Source organism: Sparus aurata, chromosome 3 (genome assembly GCF_900880675.1).
Source record: "Sparus aurata chromosome 3, fSpaAur1.1, whole genome shotgun sequence".
Lineage (NCBI taxonomy): Eukaryota > Metazoa > Chordata > Actinopteri > Spariformes > Sparidae > Sparus > Sparus aurata.
The window spans coordinates 6,343,220-6,359,996 of NC_044189.1; the positions used below are offsets into that span (position 1 = coordinate 6,343,220).

General features: G+C 45.1%; 1 protein-coding gene across 1 annotated transcript in view; it reads left to right on the forward strand.

Moving 5' to 3' along the window:
- The window catches only part of pvrl2l (PVR cell adhesion molecule related 2 like), a 322,935-nt gene extending 306,721 nt beyond the window's left edge, over positions 1-16,214 (forward strand). The window contains exons 7-10 of the mRNA XM_030411869.1: positions 4,519-4,648; positions 7,881-7,938; positions 10,006-10,101; positions 10,671-16,214. Coding sequence (XP_030267729.1) covers positions 4,519-4,648; positions 7,881-7,938; positions 10,006-10,101; positions 10,671-10,877 — 491 coding nt within the window. The 3' untranslated portion in view covers positions 10,878-16,214. The remainder of the gene's footprint in view (positions 1-4,518; positions 4,649-7,880; positions 7,939-10,005; positions 10,102-10,670) is intronic.
- The last annotated feature ends 563 nt before the right edge of the window (positions 16,215-16,777 follow it).

The window sequence follows — 16,777 nt, forward strand, 5'->3', positions numbered from 1 at the left end:
CCTGAAGCTCAGTGCCGCTCTTAAATGTCTTGTTTTGCCCACAGCACGTAATATATTCAGTTTACTGTCATAAAGGAGTAAAGAAACCAGAAAATACTCACATTTAAGAAGCTGGAATCAGTTTGAGGTTTTCTTTTTCTTAATAAATAGACTCAATTTGTTTTATCGTAACCAACTGAAGACCTCTCGTCTCGCGTAAAAACGTCACGGCCTCCATTACCTACCACACCGACATGGCGTCATGCAACAGCTGTCGCCATCTTTTTTGGGGGGTTTTTTGAGTCACAAAATGAGGCGTTTTTGGACGAGATGGTTGAGCTGGGGAGGAGATCATGACTGGATCTGAGAGACAACACACGGACAAGCAGTGGTTGCAACTTGTCAATCACAAAGTAGCCACACCTTCAAGCACAACATGATTTACCATCTATTTAACAGTAAACAGGTCCATCATTTACAAAATGAACATCATGCTGTATCGAAGAAGACTTGAAACTAGCGATTGAGACCATAAACTCAGGAGGAAACTGTATACTGCGGTAATAAATCAAGTGAGAAGTAGCGTTATTTTCTCATAAGCTTACGTTCAATCAGACTTATTTTTGAAACCGCCTCCTGCTGGCCATTAGAAAGAAAGACGTTTAAGCAACTTCTGCATCCGTACTTCACACAGCCGACGCATCTTTACACTACAAACGACTTCCTGTATCGTCATCGATCGCCGGCACTGATGCAGAACTGCTTGATATCTACACACACCGATGATGCTTCACTCGGTGTGGCAGATTTCTTTGTAACTTCATTAAAAAACTGTGAAATTAATACAATAGATTGAAGCAGTAAGTTGTCAGTTTATTTCACGGATCTGAAAGTGAGAATAGTTTTTGAGGGAGTGCGATGATAGAATCATACCATCGGTATCTTCAATGAGCGGGAAGAACGGTGCAGCTGTACTTGAGAGAGCGACCTTGCTCCCTTTGTTCGGTGTCCTCCAAAGTTGTGCATACATTTTGGCACATTTCGAATGCAAACTCTCACCAACCGAGAGCGAAGTCAGCCTCATTGGATTTGACTTGGTGGTGACGGCAGCTTCTCCGTGTTGTTCCATAATCTTCCTGATTTTACCTCACAGTCAAACGAGGCCGTATCCTTGTTGTGAAGAGCCCTCTCAGCCCCTCGAACGCACAAAGCAACAAAAGAAAAGCCAAAAAGCAAAACCGAGCTCCTACAGAAAGAAAAATCAGGACTCTGCTCTCCAGATTTCGTTCTGCTCTCACACTCTGACCTTGTGCTTTGTGTAATCTTGGCTTGCAGAGGGATAACAGCTTGGGTTTGTTTAGCGCTCGCTCGATAGTTTCCGTGATTAATGAACAACCGTATTTATGCAAACTACTTTCTCTCCCGTGTCCAGACATACTGTCCGCCATTTGCTGCCCTTTTGGATTCTCGTACTGTCGGCGGTTCCTCGTGGAGCCGTGAGTGGAAACTTGTCCTGCATTCACATTATTCATCAGGTCTTTGCTTAACAGTAGCCAGACATTTACAACAGGGTTTTTACCTGCATTGATTCAGAGACACAGGTGGATAAAACACTCATTGTTGCAGTGTAACACTTCTGGTTTGCCACCTACCAAAATTGTGGGAGATTATTAACACCAGTTCTGCAGTAAAACTCCAGTGAAACTCTCGTCTCCTTCCTGCTTTTCACACCTCGTCCTTTGGCCAATCAGGTTTCCGTTTCCCTGCATCAAACCTCGCCCTCCTTCCTCGCCCTCCTTCCTCCTCTTCCCGGCGCCGCCCCTGTGGCATCCGTCATGCGGCGCGGCGACTTACTGTTTGTCGAGAAGGCGGCCGGTTATCGAGCACGAACCTCAACGGCAAACATCGTCGGCGTAAACTCTGATATCAGCACGCACACATCAAATGAGCTTTTCACACACATGTTCACGCACAGGGAGGGAGGAGGCCTCTTCTGTGTGTGTGTGTGCATCTCCAGCTGTGAGGAAAGGCCGATGTCATCCTCTGTTTCCCTCCCTCCCTCCCTCCTCCCTCCATCTGTCTCTCCACGTATCCCAACTATTTTCCCTCCCCACCTATTCAGCGCCCCCCCCCCCCATCTCCCCTCCACCTCTCCTCTTCGTTTTCATTCTTCCCTCTTCTCTTCCCTCCCTCCCTTGTCCCTCGCTGTGTTTTTGCAAACATACGTAACAGGGACTTGCTTCCTCTTAACACACACGTACTCTCCGACAAACACACACACACATGCACACAATGGCCAGTCCAGTCCCTCTGTGGATTTAGCCAGACATGAATATTCAAACCCTGAGAACGTCTGACTGTTCACCTCCTCTATCTATCCATCCATCCTTCCCTCTATCCAGACTCATGATTGATTGGAACAGAGTGCCACCTGCTGGCAGGAACACGTCACTGCAGCCTCTCTCAGTGTGACTCGAGACACACCAGTTGAGTCAACTTGCTGATATTTTCCCGCTCATCCTCATCGCTCGTACTTTCATTTCTTATTCGGCATCTGGAACTTCTGCGTCCGCCCCGACGCAGGGGAGGTTAATGGGATTTCATTGTTGAAGCCCAAGGAGGTTCAGAAAACTCAAAAGCAACGAACCTCAACCAAACTGGACAGTCCGCGGACCTCGCCGTTCAGATTTCTGGGGATTAACATTATTATTTCTAAAGATTAATGAGGGGACAATCAGACTTATACAGTTTTTTCTCCACTGTTTACACTGAAATACCAGAAATATGCACCTAATTCTGAAAAAACCCGGTAGCTTGTGCATCAACAGCTCTCGCCACTCGAAAGCACAATCCTCACATCCTTTAGCAAACGTTTTGTCACCCGGAGAATAACTGTCCTTCAACATGTTGCATCCTCATCATCAGGTGCTCACTTCTCACCTGTTCGAGATCAGCTGGAAAAAAACACTTCAGTCGCTTTTCAGAGTATAAAACAGGCTCAGGTGACCTCTGCTGTGTCGGGGCGGAGGGGGGAGTGGAGCCTAGAAGTCTAAAAGTTACAATGCAAATGGAGGGAAAGGACTCGATTTATATGCAATTTTATACCACCGGTGTTTTATTTGTTTCTCTGTCAGACATGTTCATGCGCTAACTGAGTGTTCTGGTGGAGAGAATCAGTTTGGTGCAGAGTGCAGGGTTTCCTTTCGACAAACAGTTTTCAGTCGTGTGTTTAGACTTTGGAGAAACTGAGCTTCAGTTTTCAGGAAATGTTTAAACGATCAGGGAAAAAACTGTGATTATGTTGTTTAGGCGTCATCTTTTTCTTTTCTTTTTTTTTTTTTTACCCAGATGTTTTTCTTCTTCTGGTCCTTCAGGGAAAATCGTTCCTCTGTCTGAGAATAGACGATGAACGACGACGCGGGCTTTAATCGATCCAAGCGCGTTTTTAAATCCATGTAATTGCATCTCGGTGTGTTTCAATAGCCGCAGTTGCACAGACACGATGTACACTTTTGTTCCTGCGGCAGAATGGCTTCATTTTTTCTGTGGTGCACCTCGTACAAACAGCTGAATGTGTGTGAGTGTGTGTGTAAAGCTAAATTAGTGGAAAATCATAGAGGTAATTATCCTTTTATCATCTCTGTATCAAATGCAGTGGAGTGCTTCTACTTCAGTGGAAGCGATAAAATACAGTTTGATTTTGTTTCCGGGAGACAAAAAAAAGAAAAGAAAGGAACAAAACAACCTGTGAAAATCACTCCACCCGCCTTTTCGTTGTTTACCGCAGGATCCCCGTCGTCGCCGCTGACTGGGAAGCTTCCACGGTGGTAGCTCGGAGTGCTGTGCACAGCTGCCGTCAGCCGGCTGTCTCTGCTTTTTTCTTTTTAAATAAAATCACGACTGTGAATGTGGGGCTTTCACAGACAATTTAGATGCCTCGCCAGCCCTCCGGAAAACATCATAAACAGGCTCTTAATTGAAAGGAGATGTCGAGGTCAGCGTGAGACTCGGCTGATGCGAAGGCGTTGCACTGCGAAGATTTACGGCACGACAAAGAGCTTTGAGCTGCACATCCACTGGATTCTTTATGCTCATTTGACTGCATCATAACAACACATGAACGCCGACAACGAGCAGAAACTTGACTTTCACCTGCATCGCAAACTCCCCCCGGGGGGATTCCTTGTGATGATTCATTCGGCGCTCAATACAATCAATTATTCATCTTTCAGTTTCTTTTTAAAACAGTTGTGTGTGTGTGTGTGTGTGTGTGTGTGTGTGTGTGTGTGTGTTTGTGTTTCTTCTACACATTTTCGCTCCCCTACAATTAATAATGAAATACTGCTGACTCACACACTAACTGTTCTCTCTCACACAGACCTCGGCAGCAAAACACATAAAAAAAACAAAACAAATATTGCAAGTGAGCAGCATTAAAGTGCCACAAGCGGTCGCATGACATTTAAATGAATTGCTAATAAAAATCTCTCCCTCTCTCTCTCTGTTTTCCTTCTTCTATGTGTCGTTCGCCCGTTGCAGAGGAGAAGAGAACGATGACTCCGGGCCCGTCGACAGGCGCCGTCATCGGCGGCATCGCAGGCTCCCTCCTCTTCATCGGCCTCATCATCGGCATCATCTTCTTCATCCGCAAGCGCCAAGAGGACGCGGAGTAAGTCTTCATTAAGCCCAGCCGTATCCACTTCATCGGTTATTAAACCTCTTGAGCAAAATTAATCTCCCCCCTCTGGCACTGAGGCTCATTAAAACTTATTATATGTCATGAAGGGACCCTGCTGAGGTGCCTCAGTCACAAATCCTGACCTGAAGTTTAAAACATGAGGCTGCCTGGAGATTTCCCCCCCCCCTGACACCCGCTCCTCACCCTTACAGCTGTAGAAACGAATTCATTAAACCTTCCCTGTTTTACAGGTGCTTTTCCTCGCGGAGACTTTGCGAGGTACACAGTAAATGAACAGATATACACTGGTTGTTTCCCGCCTATAGAGTCAGAAAGGTTAATTGGTTTCGCACCAACTGTTCATCGCGGACACGTTGCTGCTGCTCTCGTGTGCAGCCACTTACGGAAATGAAGATTGAAATGTTCAAGGTCACAGTTTTTACTAGGGAAATGGCCACAGAGTGATTTGTAAGCCAGTCTCACAATAGCTCGTGAAATTAACACAAATTACCGGAAAATCACATCCCTTCAAGGCAATTCGTTTCCAGCAAGTTGCCGCTGCCGTCCACATGGTTCCCATTGTGGCTGACTCCGAAGACACAGCGAGCCGCGAGAGCCGCAGTGACAGAGAGGGAGTTTCATGAAAGCATAAAACAGATATAAATGTGAGCTGCGTGCTCAAAACTTGAACTGCTAAATGATCATGTTTAGAATGTGACCCCAGCCCAGTCGCCTGAGTACAAGTCGGCGTCAACGTTTCTGCAAACCGCTGATATTTACGTATCATCCTGACCACGTCGACATTTCTACAAAACGTCTCACGTCACGCTCACATCACATGTTTACGATTACGGGCGGTGGTGGTTTTCAGCTCGGCGAGCCAGTGACATTTATATTCAACATTTACAAGCCTGAAACCGCTGGGAAGTCAGATCATCTCCGACCATGTTTGTGACGCCAAAGCAAGATCTTTCCCCGACCCTAACCAAGTGTCTTCTGTGCCTAAAGAAGTAGAAAACTCAAGAGAAAGAAAGAAAGATTACTGAGTCTCATTCCACCGCTGGCCAACCCAAAGCCTCAGTATACAACAACCTGAGAATGAGAGTCAATAATCATGTCTTTCTCTTCAATTGTCAGAGTAGGCAGATAGCATAGCAGAACTTTAAAGGAGAGCTAAAGGATAAATTTAGACGAAAATATAAATTCAGTGTTTGTCTACTCAGCCCCGTGCTGAGGAGAAAGTCAGGGGAAGTTTTCAAAGTCCACAAAAGATTTCTGGAGCTTCACAGCAAGGCAAAGTTACAGCGTTCTCCAAGAAAACTGAAGTAGAAAGAAAATAAAATGGCTCCATACGGCTCGTCCAGTGTAATCCAAGTCTCTGACAGCCGTGAGATCCCAGATTGATTTGAAAAGATGTTATTTACACTCCCCGACACGTGTTGCACCTTGCACACCCGCTTCAGGGGGCATGCTAACACCTTTAGCTATAAAACAAAGTCTCTTCAGATTGATTTGGTATCTGGAGGCTACGGAAGATTTTGGATACGAAACTTCCCCAAAACTTTCCGACTGATTTCTCATTTCGGGTGGTGAACTCACCCTTTATTGCTGAGACAGAGGCGCTCCAAACGAAAATAAGTTGCGTCGCGTCTGCCGGATGCATTAAGTCGTCAGTTTTCCAATAATAAGACGGTCAATTAGAGGTAATGAGCCTGTGGTATTAACAGCTGTGTACAAAATGTCCAAACGCGATGTGAGATGAACGACGCATCTATTAAAGCCTCCTACAGAACCTGACACAGAGCGGAGCGAAGGTTCTCCTGAGTCGCTGTCAACTTCCATTTGTTCCTCTTGATCTTATCTGGTACTCACCGCAGGGATGTGTGGGCTGAGTGTGTGTGTGTGTGTGTGTGTGTGTGTGTGTGTGGAGGTTAATGGTATTATCTGATGGACCTTTACGCTCCTGCTAAAGTCCATTTGCCACCGAGTTTATAAACAGTTTCCGTCCCGAGTCTGGAAATTTCAGCACGACTGAGGCGAAAGTTACCGAATCTCCCGGTTGAGAACTCGGAGGAGAATCAGGCGTGCGCGTCTCCTCCCACAGACACACGTGAGATTTCAGATTTCCTGCGAAACATTCGAGCAAATGGAAATAATAGAAAGGTCCTTCCACCTCTTTGTGACGCTCTCCTTCCTCTCGTCCGAGCTCGTTCCCTTTCACATGCGGCATTGTGGCTTCGCTTCTTTACAAGAGCGCAAACTGAAAACATGTTTATCAAGGGCGTTTTGTATTAATATTGTAAATAACTTACAAGGTATCCACTTCAGCTGGAGGTAAAGTGGTAGAGTGTTCTTCATTCTTTATTCTGAATGTCGACGTCAGAACCGGCTACAAATGCAAATCCACCGATCGGAGTCTGATTCTGAGGGCCAGTGCAAAAAAACAAAAACTTTGGTCACGATCAGAGATGGGAGCAGACGCTCTGCAGAGTTGTGTTTTCTCAGCAGTCAACCTAAAAAAAATCAGTGTTTAAACGTGAACAGTATAAAGGATTGAACGAAGGGTCAGCCGAGGAACGTGCGAACATCACAAAAGTCTCAGATTTATCTTGAAAGTGTTTGTTTTTCAAAAGTGATCGCTGGATTTTGCCTTCAACTATATAATATATTATAAAAATGACACACTTACAGGCTCCACAAAGACACTTTACAGGTTAAAAAGTAGAAATGTATTGTGGGAATCTGCATATTGTGACGAGCGGGGACGGGAATCGGTTCTCAACCGGGTCCAAAAATCCTGTCATCCGACTGAATCGCACCCCTCGAGTCGATCGATCCCTCTGATCGACGCTGGCGTGTTTTCTGACAGTTCGCTGTTTCGAAACAATGAAGTCGACCGCTGGAAGCTGCTCCCACTTTTCGACTCTGTTCCTCCCCGTCACATGACGGCGCCACGTTTGTGTTGTTCCTCGATTTTAACATAATTACCAGCGGTCTGGGCAATTAGCAGAATCCATGATGACACACGTATCAATAAAACTTATCAATTCACAGTCAGCGGTTTACGACGCAACGGGTCGTCTCTCCGAGTGCTCGATATGTCATGTTCTGTGCCCTCTCAGCTGCACAACTGCTCTCTTTGTTCAGCGCAAAAAAAAATCTGATGTCTTAATGAAGCAGCGATCAATACCGCATTATCTCTTCTTCTCTTTTTTTTTCTCAGGGGCCCCCCCAAGCACAAGCCCCCTCCCCCGGTGAAGGCCGGCAGCTCCACGGAGATGGTGAGTGGTCGACGCGGCCTCGGATCGATCTTTATTGTCGCTGCGATTATATTCTGCACACACGTACAAACACACACAGTCCATTTGGGCAGTCATAATGGGGCTAATGGCTATTGATTGGAGATCTGAGTTGGCTTATGTGTCGAAATAATTAGCTTGGTTTTTTAAAGAGCTCCATTAGAGCGCTCCTCCTCCTCCTCCTCCTTCACCTCCTCTCTTCACGTACTTTACTCCATCGTTCTATCACATTTTGTTGTGCTTGTGCCACATTATGTAACGGGACTAAAACTCTGCAGTTTTATGTTGATTAGGTGGATAAAAGATGTGTAAAAAGCGCCGGCTGAAATGGGGTTCACAGGGTTCGGCGGTAAAAGTTTATTAGATGTCCACGTAATAGTCTCAGAGAGCACCATCTGTGGAGAACAAACCTCCCGTCTCTGAGGTCTCTGCATCAGGGCACGAGGTTTTAACACCAGACTTTGAGTGTTTCAGGTCTCTGAGTGCCGAAAATTAAAGGTTTTTATACGCAGGACGGCTTCCTGAGAGACGTTTGTGGTCCAAATTTTTGTATTTATCTAAAGTCAAACCAGGTCTTTAATGAGTCCTCATTTTTGTGACTTTTTATCCTCATAAAGTCGCCGTAGCTGACTGCTATTACAGTATCATTTTTACAAATTGGATAGTTTTGTCAGCTATCATAATATTGTAGCAAGTGGTAATTACAGGATAATTAAGGGATAATGCGGTTTAATTTATACCATGGTCTGGATGAATACTCAATTCTGATAGATCTGGAAGGTGTCAATTTAATTTTGATACACAGAAACTGTCGGTTCAACGTTCTCTATAAATGAGCTACAGCCTTTATCAGTTGGCTGCAGACGCTTTGATTCTGACTTTGGATCTTGCGAGCGTAACGTGAGCTTCTCGGGCCAAAAGCTGAGCCAAAGGCAGTGATGTGCACGGGGGGGGGCAATTGTTGAAAAACGCAGGCTAAAGTGCCCTCTTGGGAGCCAAAACGCATGCTAAAGTGCCCTCTTGGAAGCCAAAACGCTCGCTAAAGTGCCCTCTTGGGAGCCAAAACGCTCACTAAAGTGCCCTCTTGGGAGCCAAAACGCATGCTAAAGTGCCCTCTTGGTTGGCAAAACACACTAAACTGCCCCCTTGGCTGGTTAAAACATGATAAACTGCCCTCTTGGGAGCCAAAGCGCGCGCGAAAGTGCCCTTTTCAGTGGCGAGAACGCGCTGTATTTTCGCCCCTGCCCTTCAAGAAGTCTGTGCACGCCACTGGCCAAAGGGTTCTATTAGCTGAGCGGGCGAGTTTATATTATATTTAAGTTGTATCTAGGGTTCGTCCTGTTAAACGGACGGGTTCTGGCCTCCACGTCGTCCATTCATTCCTGATGGCGGACACCTCGTCGGTCACTAACCCCATTTTAATGAGGACGATAGGCGGTAAGGTTCATTCGTTCGCTGCTCCAGTGAACAGGACGAACCTTTGGAGGTAAACAGATCCGCTCGGCTCAAAGAACCCTCTGGCTCAGCTGCTAACCAGAAAGCTAACTTTACTCTAGCAGAGATTCAAAGCCAATAAATAAATATCATTCGAAGCTGCGATTAACAAACAAACCTAGCTCGTTAGAAGCTGACGACGCACTGTGACTAAGATATTTAGATTACATAAAAGCTACAGTGCATCACTATAGAACAGTGAACACACACAATCAAGTGTTCACCTGGACGTGTTGTAAGTCAGGATCATTTGGTCGAGGTGACGACATCATCATGTACATCTCTGCTATCTTAAAATGAAGTTAAACATGAGAAATCTTATTAAAGTTCATGATACGTGACACCATACGTGAAAAAAACCACACATGAAGATTGAAATACATTGAAAATATTGAGCATTATCTTACATTTCTCATGAGGTGCGTCATCATGAATATAACACGAACTTGTATTTATGCATTCTCTCCGGCTCGTCCTCCCCTCAGCAGTCTCACGTTGCATTGTTTTCTGTTTTGTCTTCTCCTCCCCGCGTCGATGTGGTTTCTGCGCATGTAGCTGAACAAGCCATCAGAGCCTCCCACGGCCACGGAGACGGCACCTCTCAGCCCGGGAGAGGTTTACTACGAGCCCACAGGGGGAGAGCCTGTCACGGTAACTAACGCGCTCAGAACACAAAGCCATGTTTCTGCTCGCTGACACATTCGGTCACAGTGGGCTGCTATCGGGTTGGATAGCCCGGCGCTGTGTGTAGGGGCTTCACGGTGTTTATACTATGCACCAAATCAATCAAGTTATATTAATGGTATGCAGTTAATAATATGCAGTGTTTAAAGTCGCACTGTTTAGCTTCAAATTGAGTTTCGACAGACACATTTACGTAACGTGTTGTAAAGATGTCTTTTTAGCTTCTTTTGCAGATTTTGTGTTTAAAAAACCTCCATAAATACGCTAATTTTGGTAAAATGGCATTAGAGTCCATGTCCGACCCGCTATAAGTCACGTAACGCTGATGCTGCGGGTCAGCTAATAGTGCTAACAAGCTAACAGCCAAAGATATCTATCATTGTGTCTGAATCTTTACATACTGCACCTTTAATATACAATAATTCTCCTGCTTTTAACACTATTAAGTATGGTGAGTCTTCATTTGATCAGATTCATATGAAGAAACTTGTCATATGATTTGTTTTCCTCATTAACATGTCCGTTGACTCTTGCAGAACCTGGATGACGAGACCACCGGAGCCCTGAACGGTGGCGGCCCCGCCGTCCTGGGCGACCCGGCCAAATACGACAATGTCAACGAACTCAAGGACCACATCGCCGACGGCCACCACGGCAACGACCTGGACGCGCCCAACCGCGAGGCGCCAGCTGCCAACATCTCTCGCGGCGAGAGCTTCGTGTCTCCCGCTATGTACGTGTAGCCGCGGCAACCATAGCTGCACATCACAGGCGTGCGGGCAAGTTCCAGGTCACCTAAATTTGCATGGAAAGCGACGGAGAGCACACTACGAATCCCATCTGTTGTACAAGGAACTTTTTTTTTTAAAGATATTTAAGTTTCAACCGACATATGGTGACGTTCTGTTCATGACTTTATATTTCTTTAAGAGGCACATTTATGGGAGTTAAACAAGTTTTTAGCGGTGACTTCTTGGGTGTAGGAATGTCTGCAAGGGAAGCAAGCTTTTCTTTGTTTTTAATTATATTTATATTTAAGATATCTGTTCGAGAAAAGCAAAAATATCAATGTTTTCAAAGCAATTTAAGATGCACACACACACTTACACACACACACACACACACAGTAGCTCACGATATCCGACAAGCCAGACGGCCATTGAAATCGTGTGTATTGCATATGATGAGGCGGGCTTCTACAGTAATTCAGTCACACGGATGAGAGGTGTCGCAAGGTAGGTGAGCTGGAACACTCCCCTCAGCTAATTAACGCACAGCGCTCTGCCGCTCTGTGTGCCGCTCGCAGATCAAAACTTTTCACCAAAAAGAAACAAAAAACAAAAAAAAAGAAAACGCGGCGAGACGACAGCATTTTCAGTGGATTCAGTCTGAAATATTATTATGCAACATTGTGTGCCATGAACATGTGACGTCCCCATCGCAGAAATCGTGTTGCGTGTGAAGCTGCCGGCCGCGAAACTCCTCCGTCGGACGCCGCGGAAGGCGATTGGAAAACATCGGAAAGTGCAAACTACCGTCTTTTAAAATCCTTTTCCAATAAGTACTCCTCTTCCACGGTTGGGTTGAATTCAGTCCCGGGAGCTCCGAGGTCTGATAATCTGGCTCGACGGGAAGCTTAAATTAATCACGGAGATGTTTGAAAAAGTATTTCAGTCATCATCCACTCCCGACAGCCAAAGGAACAGCCTTCCCCACTCTTGCCCAGGCTGCAGTCCAATAAAGAAACATTCCGCTCTATTATGTTGTCAAAGGGGGCCTTGTCCGTCCGCCCGTCCGCGCTCATTAGCGGCTAACGGAGAGGAAGTGACATCGTCTTTCTTTTTTTTGAAGCTCCACAACCTGGCAACGTGACGTGATTAAGATTCCACCAATCATTTTTTGCAAGAGTTGGTGAGGCTGCGTGTCGGGGAGATGAAAACTCGTTTACAGCACAGCACACACACACACACACACACACACACACACCACATTGTTCTGACATGCACACACACACACACACACCACATTGTTCTGACATGCACACACACGCACACACAAAAACGCCAATGTTTGTATTCAAGTCACACGATTACGGCTGTACACATCACTAAGGAATGTATTTTTTCGGCGTGAAGATGTTCGGCATGTATCAGAAAGACAAACTGCCATTAGCGCCATTTTTTTGTACAGATGAAAAATGGTCACCGACTCTGATACACGCGGAACACGAAGGGAGTCGCGCGTTTGAGCTGGTCGTCCGCTTTCCAAATGGCTGAATCGCTTCAAATTTGGTCTTCATAGATGTCAGATGGTACCAAACAGTGTAAATAGTATTGATTATATTGATGATATAATATATTGTTGGTGAAAACGTGTACACATGAAAAAAAAAAAAATGAAATAAAACAAGTGTAGGTGTTATCAGTGCCTCTGTACAGGGGATGGAAGTTTGTTAAATGTCAAATTGAGGGGTTTAAAAAAAAAAAAAAAAAAAAAGACGTGTATATTACTATTTTGCTTTTCACGGGTACATTGAGGTCGTCACTTAATACTAAAAATGTTTTATTTGAAAAATGTAAAACGAAACAACACAAAAAAAACAAACAAAAAAAAAAGAAATGAAGTGGTGTGGATTTTACTCCTTGTTCATATTACTCTGCATGGCATGATCGGTGGCTTGTTGAAACACTTTCCCAAGGCTGTTTGCGGAATAATCTTCTTCATTTGTACAAAAAAAAAAACACTTCTGAATGTCAAAAAAAAGAGGAAGCTGTTTTTTTTTTCCATCGCCGTCTCGATGCATCTGTCACAGTCACACACACACACACACACACACACACACCACGAGCACAAGTCCAATTTAAGTTGAGAGAGCGGGACTTTTTTTTATTTCTTTATTTCCTTTTTTTTTCTTTGATTCGTGTCGTGCGACGGCTCGGCAGGCTGCCTTGGTTTTTTGTTTTTTTTTTTCTTTGGTGCTGATCCGAGATGCAGTCAGCGTGGAATCGTCATCTCTCACGGTCGCAGAGTGCACACACACACACACACACACACACACACACAGAGATGCAATCTCCCCTTCTCCTCCTTCTAATCTTGAGCCCTTGCTTGAGACCTCGAGGCACACAAATCGTCATGAGTTATATTGCCAACGGTCTGACGGCGGGCTGCAGATGACCGCAACACTTAGAATCACCCAGAGAAGCACACAGTCGGGTGGTGGATGGACTTGTAGACAGGTATGAATGTTGATGGAGCCGGCAGGTAGAGATTTAAACGACAGGAGGGACACAGAACAGGAGACGTTCATGAGATGAATCGTCAGGAAATGTTCTGCAGAGAGATTTTTCACCACAGCTTTTACCTTCACGTGCGATGTCGTCACCAAATGCAATCTAATTAGTTTTTCTGACGTTTGACAATCATCTGTTGATATTTAACTGTCACTGGCTTTGCTGCAGAGGCTTTTATTTTTATCGTGTGTGTGTTCGTCGTTGTTCTAGAAGTGCCGCTTTTTGATGCACGCTCACCGGAATCCTGCTGCACGCTCGATCCATCCTGCGGAGATCGTTTAATCAAAACGATTAAAGTCACAGCTTTGTTTTACAAACTTTATTTGATTTATCAAACTGGTCGCCATATTCGGTCCCCATCTATATTGTTTCAAAGAATGAATCTGCAGCGTAAATCCAGGACCGATGCAGGATAAATCGAGACTTCTACAACAGCGGACGGCGTCTTTTGTCTGTCTGCTTTTTGTGTCTCAGATGTTTATTTTTATTAAAGGGAATGTGTGCACGCTGCATGGACCTGTGGGATGAATGCTGTTTCCTCAGTTTGCACGAAGAACCGGACCACCGTGCATATGTCTGGCGTTTTGATAAAATGCTGGCAGTTAACATTTCTGCAAACCACAGATATACTGATATTTGTACGAAACATGATTTATACTCTTCACATTACATGATTATTTCCTGACTGTCACATTGAGAGGTGGAGGGGGCGGTGACGGAGCTACAGGTGACAAATCTGCTAAACGGACTGCAGTACGAGTGTGCGTTTCAGCATTTGTAAGTGTCAAACTACTGGATGTTTTGGACGAGGGACCATGATTCCACTGGGCCTGTTCCCGCCGCGTTACAGCTGCAACTATTCAGCCAGTTAGACGGTTTAGACCAGGCATGTCCGAACTATTCCACTAAGGGTGGAGGTGTGGCTGGAGGTTTTCTTTTCAACCAAGCAGCAGCCCTCCAGACCTGACTCATTTAATCAACTGATCTCAGTCTTAGGAAAGTTGACTGGTCAAACTGTGTGCTCTTCGCTTGTCGGAACAAAAACCTGCAGCCACGCCGACCCTTTCTGGAATAGTTTGGACATGCCTGGTTTAGACGTTGCATGGCACGTTACAGCAATGTGGACAAAACCTGTTGAATCTATCAGGATGGAGACGGAACCAGGGCGACACGAAGCTGCACAGAGCCAGACAGACAGACCGGACAGCAGAGCGGCACAGTGCATCCGGTTAGTTTTTCAAAATAAAACATCCTGTGAAGACTCGGAAACACACAAATGTCGAAGTGATTTAACTACTCAGCCATGGTAGAACCACAAAACATGACGAGACATATGGAACAAGAGGAGGGCAACGATATCAGGCTTCTGAAAGGCGGGGAGGATTAAACTAGCGTTGCACGTGCCCAGTGGAATCCAGGGGTAAGCATGACGTCGATTGGTGTTTTTGAGACCAAGAAAGGTGTTTTAAGCCACAACATGATGTTTTCCTGACCCAGTGGTTTGTCTGCCAACATCTAACCAGAAGACAGGAGAGAAACAGGAAGCTTGACCTAAATAATATTAAAAAAAATAGCAGCATAAAGATGTTTAAAGTTTCAGTGTATCTGTGGTTTTGCAGAAATGCACTCATGCCGGTGATCGGGCTGTTTGTGACTCTCTCATACGGTTCCGTGTCAGACAATCACGTACAATGTGCTTAACAGCCCGGCCCGCGGAACAAAACGTGTCATGAGGGGGAATTAAATGTGATGGTTTTGCCCTTTTGTGTGTGAATTAATTTCCTGAAATGAATGCATATTTAGTGTTCTGTGGATTAATGTGCTTAATGTGTTTGCCAGCGGGCCGCTGTTGATAGATTGAGCGAAAGGGGGGAAAAAAAAAAGGACAATCATTGGGACGCGTCGTGTCGGAGGCCCGTGACTCAGCAGGCGCCGCGGCGTCGAGTTTCACCTCTGCCGTCTCGTTTTGGGGGGATGGTTCAGTTTTACCCAGAGCCTTACGTTTTAATAGAGTCACTTCGCCGTGACGTATCTTTAATTCAAATCTCGACAGCAGCAGGAATACAGTCAGGACGCTGCCTCCTCTAACTGATATTGCAGAGAAACACTAGCTCACACTCAGTTTGCCGCCTGTGTTTGCTCCGAGTCAACAGTTATAAAAGCTTGCTGTGTCGGAGCTGCACTGATTTCTACATCAAGTCTCTGGGTCCGTCCCTTTTTTTTTGTGGAAGCTGCAGAGTTGCTTTCAGCCAAGGTCCTCCGCTCCCGTCCCCCCACCCCGCCGCACCCCCGTTATGGGTTCGATGCCAGAAACACAAGCTGTGAATGTCGGCGATAAGGCTGTTCGGTCGGAATCCATTTGCCCTCGTTCTTTTTTATTTCCCCCCCCCACACACACACACACACACACACACTCTCCGTTCTCTCTCATTCATCCATTGTCATCACAGCTTTTCATCACGGAGCCAGACGTGCCTTCTTTATGTTATTTTTAGCTTTTCAGTTCTCGCACTTCTTGTCTGACAGTAGAACGGATGATGAAAGGGGGGAAACACACAAACACAGGATGGGTTTGACATTGAGGATGGCAACGCTTGAACAAAAAACATAAATAAAAGAAACCAACACACTGGAGATGTAATCATTTTACTTTGGGAATGTTTATTGGTTTTCTTTCATTTACTTTCTTTATCACGGATCAATTATCATTTTGTATGCTTTTTGGGAAACTTACTGTACATGTTTTACAGATCATTGTCTTGTCAAATAAAATGTAAACCAAACAGACACGAGGTCTTGGTGGTTGTTTATCTGGAGGCATGTCAGTCTGAAAGTCTTCAGAAAGTCAATTCAGCCTGAGCTAAGATCTTTAATCTTAAGAAAATGGTATCCATAAATTAGATTTATGTCATTTACATCCATAAAATGTCATTAAATATGTTATAAAATGCACAACATAAGAAAACAAGACCAGAGAAGATTTTATATTTCTACATAGTTATTGTTGATGCTCATTTATGATCCATTTACGTACGTGAATACATCGCACCTTCATGATTGCATGGATTTTAAGCAGTACAGCCACTAGAGGGCGCCACTCAGAGTCAGTCATCAGTTTTATAAGCACCTCTACTTGTCCTTCGTCAACATCCATTCATATCTAATCTCCATCCGATCGCCTCCCAGCCGTCCTGAAGAAACTTCTTAAAACTTCTCACCAACTCGCTTAAACTCTTCAAAAAGTTCCGCCGTTGCCAAAACGTCTTCTTCTTGTCCCGTGGTCGAGTCGCACTTGTTGGCTACGCTGCTACCACGCTGCCACACACGGCTACCACAGGTACAGCCCGCCT